Raw genomic sequence first — 6,941 nt, forward strand, 5'->3', positions numbered from 1 at the left:
CATGTTTGAGCACTAAAAAAATCACGTATTAATACCAGATCTAAAATAATTGGTAATCAAATATCATATATTAATATAATATTTTAATTTTTTGTCCTTATTTTTATCCGAAAAACAATATGTCATTAATATCAATACTTACTATACATATTTGAGTACTAATTAATCATATATTAATATCAGATTTGAAACATCTTATCCTCAAATATAATTTATTAATATCATATTTTTATTATTATGTACCAATTTTATCCGAAAAAATAGGTGAGTTCAGGTAATACATGAACATTTTTTATAGATCAAGAATAAAAATATATAATTATTCTGACAAAAATTGAATATAAATGTAAGAATTTAATGCAAATTTATTCCTAAAATGAAATCACATCGAAAGAGTAGGATTAAATATTTATTTGTAGAAAGCCTTCTTCGAATTTTACCCATCAGCCTGTCCTTATTATATATATATATATATATACACTCTGTGTTTGCGTAGCAAATTCTAGTTCTCTTTGTCCGCAGTCGATCAGCATTGTGAGGTTTGCACCGAAATTTTCTCTCTTCAACATCGTTTATGTGTATTCGATTTCTCCATTCTTTTGAGTTACTTTGATAATAGTTTTCCGTATTCGTACTTCTGAACTTCAGTTGTAGTCTAATTTCTTCGCTGTTTATTTGGTTGTTTCTTGCGAATGCTGGAATTTTTACAGCTCTATTGATCAGCGTCTGCTTCGTTTTTTTCTTTTTTTTTTTTCCCATGGTTTTTAGGTGAGTGATAATCTGCGATGAATTTTGATCCGTAATTGTTATTTTGTATTGTAATGATATGGTAATGGCATTAAATAGGTCGACTCGATATCAAACAATTTTATGCCGATTAGGCGGGTCTACTGCAGTAAGTTATTGATTATTTGAAGATACGGATATTGGCTGGAACAAGTTGTAGTGTGTAGGGTGGGTCTACGCCAGTGAATCATTGAAGGAATTCAAAGTTGTCACAAGCAATATATAAGAGCAGTGTGTGTGTGTAAGAGCTTATTTTTGTACGAAAGCTTATCATTCATTAAGGTATATAAAGAACAGGTACCGACACTCTATGCTTTTACTTAAGAAAAAGATGTGTCGGTTATCACATCATTTGAGCATGTCGGCGAGTCCATTAATGTTTGTGCTCTTTTTTCTAATGACGGTTTAGGAACGATTTTGTGAATTTCGTTGATGGTGAAGTGTTATTTTAATGGTTTAGGCACTTAATTTTATGTCCATTACTGAAAGAATATATGGTGTATGGCATAAGACTTCATCATTGCGTGGTAAGATTCTGTAAATTCCTCTCGCATATAAGAATTCAGGTGGTAAGGGGCTTATAAGCTCAGACAATTCGTCATGATATATCGAGTTAGTGTTACAGGATTTTTAGATTCAATTTGCATATATTATAGGATATTCTCAACCATGATATCGAGTTAGTGTTACAGGATTTTTAGATTCAATTTGCATATATTATAGGATATTCTCAACAGGTGCTTCTGCACTCTTTTTTGTTGTAGATAACAACTGTAATTTTGTTCATGGAAGATGGTAAACTGATAATATCTTCTCACCCACAACTATATGCATGTGAAAAATATATAAAATGCATTGTTTTTCTACCTGTACAACAATTTAACGAGCAAGAACGGGTCTTTAACAGCGGTTCTACAAGTACGTGGTCCTTAGGATGAGTATTTCCTTATTCCAAAATGTCTCCTGATTTTTCTCTATGATTATTCACTGGTTTTGAATCATATCCAGAGCTTCTTGGCGCGTCGTAGGGGAGACATCTGATCAAATGGAGATTACAAATGTTATGGAGTATGAAGCCCTTGCGAGGGAGAAATTACCAAAAATGGTTTATGACTATTATGCCTCTGGTGCCGAGGACCAGTGGACTCTCAAAGAAAACCGAAATGCTTTTTCTAAGATTATGTAAAGTGCCTCAGTAGTTCCTTTAGAATGCTTGCTGTATGCATTATCTTTTTTCTAGAGATTCATTAATTTTCCAAGTATAAGGAATAAAGCAAATATCATTTATCTGGACTGGCTTTGTTGCCAAAAACTAAAAAAAGCTCTATTTGTTGTATAGGTTCCGCCCCCGTATATTAGTGGATGTTAGCAAGATTGATACAGACACATCTGTCTTGGGCTTCAAAATCTCAAGTCCCATAATGATTGCTCCTACGGCTATGCAGAAAATGGCACATCCAGAAGGTATTGAGTATAAACAGCTTGGTAGCCAAATTTTCAATTATCTTGAGTTAACAATCATGTATGAGAAACATTTTTAAACACACGATTGTATGATATGTTATTGTAAATTTGTTGTTAATATGTAGAAACTAAATTTGTGCACGCAACTTCTTAGGTAGTGTTTGCAAATGCTTGAAAAAAAGTGATTATGAACTTTTTTTAAAAAATTGGCAAAATTTTGTAAAGGAAACGTCCATGATCACTTTTTTTAAAACATTTGCAAACACTACCTTAATAATGTACTTTATCTATAGCATTTCTGAAGCTGATTGATGCAAAACTTAAATCTATAATTTTCAACAAAGTATATGATCATGTTTCAAAGATTTTTCTAGGACCCTTAAATCTAAAAGCATATTTTGACATATATTTCATCCTTTATATGCATTCCCAAGTGCTTGAAATAATTTTTTAAATGGTTGCTTGATGCAGGAGAGCTCGCAACAGCAAGAGCGGCATCGTCGGCGGGCACCATCATGGTTCGGATTTTCATCACCTCTATTTTCTTTCTCAATGTTAAAGTTTCATCTTAGTCTTTGCCTGCAACACTGATTGAAACATTTTATTGCCTTGCTACTGATCGATGGTTGATGTGCTATATAGACGTTATCCTCATGGGCCACCTCTAGCATTGAAGAGGTTGCATCCACGGCACCTGGAATTCGATTTTTTCAGCTTTATGTAAGTCCAAAAATCATCATCCACTTCTACTTGTTGGCCATTCTGCTGATTCTCTGCTTGTTATTTTCCATGATAATATAGTATTCTCCCTCGTATCTAATTACTACCTCACAGAATGAGCAATTGGAATCCATTAATAATAGCCATGTTATATAGCACAGATCCTTATTTAAAATCGTAGCCTCAGAGATGAGATATATTTCTCTTTAAATTTAGGTTACCAAAGACAGAAGCATTGTAACTCATCTCGTCAAAAGGGCTGAAAATGCTGGTTACAAGGCAATTGCCCTGACTGTGGACACTCCAAGACTTGGGCGCAGGGAAGCTGATATTAAGAACAGGTCAAGTTTTTACTAAATATTTTCCTCTCTTGTAGAGATTCAAATTCTAATGTTAGGTTTGTTAATTGATCTTCCCGTTTGTTTGACTGAAAAATTTTATTTAACTTGTATGTGTATGTGTTTCCTCTTGCGCTAGTTTTGTCTGTTCATTGATATTTATTTTTGTGTAAGCAGATTCGCTTTGCCATATAACTTGACACTGAAGAATTACGAAAAATTGAATCTTGCCACGATAGATGAGGTAAACATGCTAAAATACCTCTCATTGAATAAATTTAGTTCAGTGATCTTGTATTTTAATCCCACCATCCTACCAACTATTTGTGGCTGTTTTAGACCAATGACTCTGGACTTGCTTCATTTGTCGCCAACCAAATCGACCGATCTCTTAGCTGGAAGGTAGGAACGTCATTTTCACCTGATGAATCTAGCGAAATTGCAGGAAAATCAGTTTTATGTTTTCTTCTTGATAAAACCTGACAGGATGTGAAGTGGCTCCAGACAATCACTAACTTGCCGATCCTGGTGAAGGGTGTGTTAACCGCCGAAGATGGTATGCCCTTTACTTCAGTAAATTTAATTTTTTTCAATGTTTCTTTACCTTATATTGGTGCCCCTCGTTGATGTCTTATTTGAATGTATTTCAGCCGCCCTAGCTATACAAGCTGGAGCAGCCGGAATCATCGTATCCAATCACGGAGCTCGACAACTTGATTATGTTCCTGCGACCATAATGGCCTTGGAAGAGGTTATAAATACTTGTTTTGTTTATTGCAATTCCCTATTAAGTTTGTTACTCTTGGACAGTGGCTCAAGGGAGGGGGAGACCAGCAACCACGGTCGCCTCCATTTCTCTTGACCTTTTTAATACATGCATGATTCTTGTAGACAATATAGAACACTCCTTAAATTATGAATTTTGGCTCTGCAATGCCTTTGTGGGTTGTTTGATATGTAACCTGTTGTTAATCGAACACACAACATTTATTTTCTCATTTTTGCGAGTTGAATACCTTTGCCCAAGGTGGAATTACATCTGTGTCTGTTAGTTTGTTGATAGTGTTTAGCAAGTAATATAATGATTCCAAACTTGAGAAAATGTTTCTGGTTTACACAGCCTTCTCCAGTATACTTTGTAGCCAGTCCAGGTTCAGACATTTTAGTTTGGAAACTTGCAGGTTGCAAGAGCAGCACAGGGCAGAGTTCCCGTTTTTCTTGATGGTGGGATTAGGCGAGGAACAGATGTCTTTAAAGCATTAGCCCTTGGAGCATCTGGTGTATTCGTAAGTATTGAAGGCACGGCTTCTACATATGACACCGTCAAACTTAGTGTTTAATTCACAAGTTCTCCTTCACTTATACTTCCTACTTCTGATTAGAACTTAAAACTTCGTGTTGTACATACTACATATACATGACCAGAATAAATTTACCTGGAATCCGCATTAAATTCAATATTATTTAAAGTTAAGAACCATCGTCGTTGAGTCTTACAATAAGCTAACAAAATTTTTTTCCCGTTGGCAATGGATACTACAGATTGGAAGGCCAGTTGTTTTCTCATTAGCAGTTGATGGGGAGGCAGGTGTACGAAAAGTTCTTCAGATGCTGCGCGATGAGTTCGAGCTTACCATGGCATTAAGTGGTTGTCGCTCGATCAAGGAGATCACCCGTTCTCGTATTCAGGTGCCGGGTGACACACCTCGTGTTACCTCTAGATTGTGAAGTCCGAGTTTGTGGTGGAAGTACGTACCAGTCATTATTAAAAATACCAGTTTGCTGATTAATAATGACATCTTTGTTATAAATCATTTATTCGTCATTTAATGGTTCGCCGTATTCAAGTGCGGTTTGGACCGGCTTTGATTTTTTGTTTTCCAAATGAAATACTTTGTGATTGTTGAATAAATTATTTGAATTATCTAATCTAGCCATTATATATATATGAATAAATTATTTCAATTATCTAATCTAGCCATTATATATATATATATATGGGCTGTATCAAGCATTTGAAATATGGGCTGTATCAAGCTTTTGAAATATTTCTGGCTAGGATTAATTCAATAGGCTTGTAACCAAGAAATGAACAAAAAGCCCAAGATCCCACATATTTATCCCACAAAAAGTAACACAACCATGAGATAAGATTTTTCATAGTTTTTTTAAAAATAAATAAATCATACACCAATTTTTATTTTTTTTATTCGACTAGAGATGATTAATGTTGCCGACTTCGGAGTTGGTCCTCCACGTGAAGGAGCTACGTGCAGGGAGTGCGGCATACAAAATTTGATGGAGACAATGCCTCAACTTCCACAATCATATATGCTTTTACGTTTTGGTTTGTGAAATATAATATATTTGTGTTATTTGTAGTAATACATGCTAACATGGGTATGTCATCAACTTCCAAAATCCAAGAATATAATTTAATTATTATGTATATACACCTCATTAAAGAATTTAACGTGGTTTTAATTAATTTGTCCCTATAATAAGTAAGTTTTTAAATAAAAGAAATGTCACTTTCATGTGCATTATTAATGTTTCTTACTTATAACATGGCTATTAAGGACTATTTATTGTCTCCATGTGGAATACAAAAGCATAATCTAGTTAACTAAGTCTTTAACATGCACAATCATTTTACGAATGAATTAAATAAAGCCGAAATAAGAAGTTTGCTTGTAAATTTTGTTTTTTCCACGTGTTTCATAATCTGTGTGAAAAAACAAATATATCAGTATATTTTGACCAAGTAAATAATAATTAGGTACTTTCAGACCGCAAAATATTTTAGGGCTTCTTAGTATCTGTGGTTTGTAGAAATGCTGGACGTACAAGCTACAAACTGAACATGAACAAGCTAGGAAGCCAACATGCATGTTTGCAACAAATTGAACCTGTTCAATGGACTCGTGTCATGTACTCGACAAAGCAACACGATAAAAAAAGAATTTAATTCTATAATAATTATCTTCTTCAACCTACCCACCAATCGTATGTGTATGTAATTATATATAGTTCGAAATGAGCATACATTTTTAAGAACAGCGGCACATATGGTCTGCGGAGAAAAGTTGAAACATGTGCTAATCTTTGAAAAAAATCACAAAAATATTCGATGTACTAGGACAGATTGGTCGGCTAATTTAAAATTGTTATCTGAATATAGAACGAACACTTTTTAAAGAGGTCCCTGAAATGTTTTCTGTACAAGACATTATTTAAGAGAACAAACTTGGGAGCTTGTCTCTTAATCTTTTGAGCTCGGGCTTTGTCCTCGGGTAATGCATTGTTCACAATGAACTTTATCAGAGGCGTCATCCAGGAATTCTCAAGTGTTGATAACGCTTCTTCTTCAGTAGAAAGGACCAACCGGAAAACATGCAAGATTTCCCGGGTGCTGACTTCTGACAAAGAAGCAGCCATTTTCGCCAGAGAATCTGTAACGACCCATTACAGGCACAGTGGACCGCCCATACAGCCCACTGCCCCGATCGACCCAAGGCTATCCCGTAGCTCAATTGGTACCAGGACTCTTGATATCAATGTACTTATCCTATAGGTCATGGGATCGAGTCCTGGGGAGGCGAAAGAAACCCCTTGGTAGGGAGGGGGAGATCC

The 6,941-nt window shown here is 35.1% G+C and overlaps 1 protein-coding gene across 4 annotated transcripts; it reads left to right on the plus strand.

The window, feature by feature from the left end:
• The first annotated feature begins 425 nt into the window (after positions 1–425).
• On the plus strand, positions 426–5,237 carry LOC142505811 (glycolate oxidase 1-like). Of its 4 annotated transcripts, none has more exons than XM_075618919.1 (12): positions 426–539; positions 1,795–1,968; positions 2,126–2,250; positions 2,722–2,768; positions 2,893–2,970; positions 3,187–3,311; positions 3,486–3,552; positions 3,648–3,710; positions 3,795–3,864; positions 3,959–4,059; positions 4,490–4,594; positions 4,851–5,237. In XM_075618919.1, the coding sequence occupies exons 2-12, from the start codon at positions 1,832–1,834 to the stop codon at positions 5,034–5,036; spliced, it is 1,104 nt and encodes a 367-aa protein (XP_075475034.1). In that variant the 5' UTR covers positions 426–539; positions 1,795–1,831; the 3' UTR covers positions 5,037–5,237. The 4 variants fall into 4 exon arrangements, with proteins under 4 accessions (XP_075475034.1, XP_075475035.1, XP_075475037.1 ...); XM_075618920.1 differs by lacking the exon at positions 426–539 and adding an exon at positions 852–1,068; XM_075618922.1 differs by lacking the exon at positions 426–539 and adding an exon at positions 853–1,027.
• Positions 5,238–6,941: the final 1,704 nt, after the last annotated feature.

Source organism: Primulina tabacum, chromosome 10 (genome assembly GCF_025594145.1).
Source record: "Primulina tabacum isolate GXHZ01 chromosome 10, ASM2559414v2, whole genome shotgun sequence".
NCBI classification, from domain to species: Eukaryota; Viridiplantae; Streptophyta; class Magnoliopsida; order Lamiales; family Gesneriaceae; genus Primulina; species Primulina tabacum.

Bases quoted from the DNA above. Each gene is read 5' to 3' on its own strand.
- LOC142505811 (XM_075618919.1), top strand. From the start codon at position 1,832: ATGGAGATTACAAATGTTATGGAGTATGAAGCCCTTGCGAGGGAGAAA. The intron at 2,971-3,186 runs GTAAGTCCAAAA...CTTTAAATTTAG, and splicing joins TTCGATTTTTTCAGCTTTAT to GTTACCAAAGACAGAAGCAT. The intron at 3,711-3,794 runs GTAGGAACGTCA...AAAACCTGACAG, and splicing joins ACCGATCTCTTAGCTGGAAG to GATGTGAAGTGGCTCCAGAC.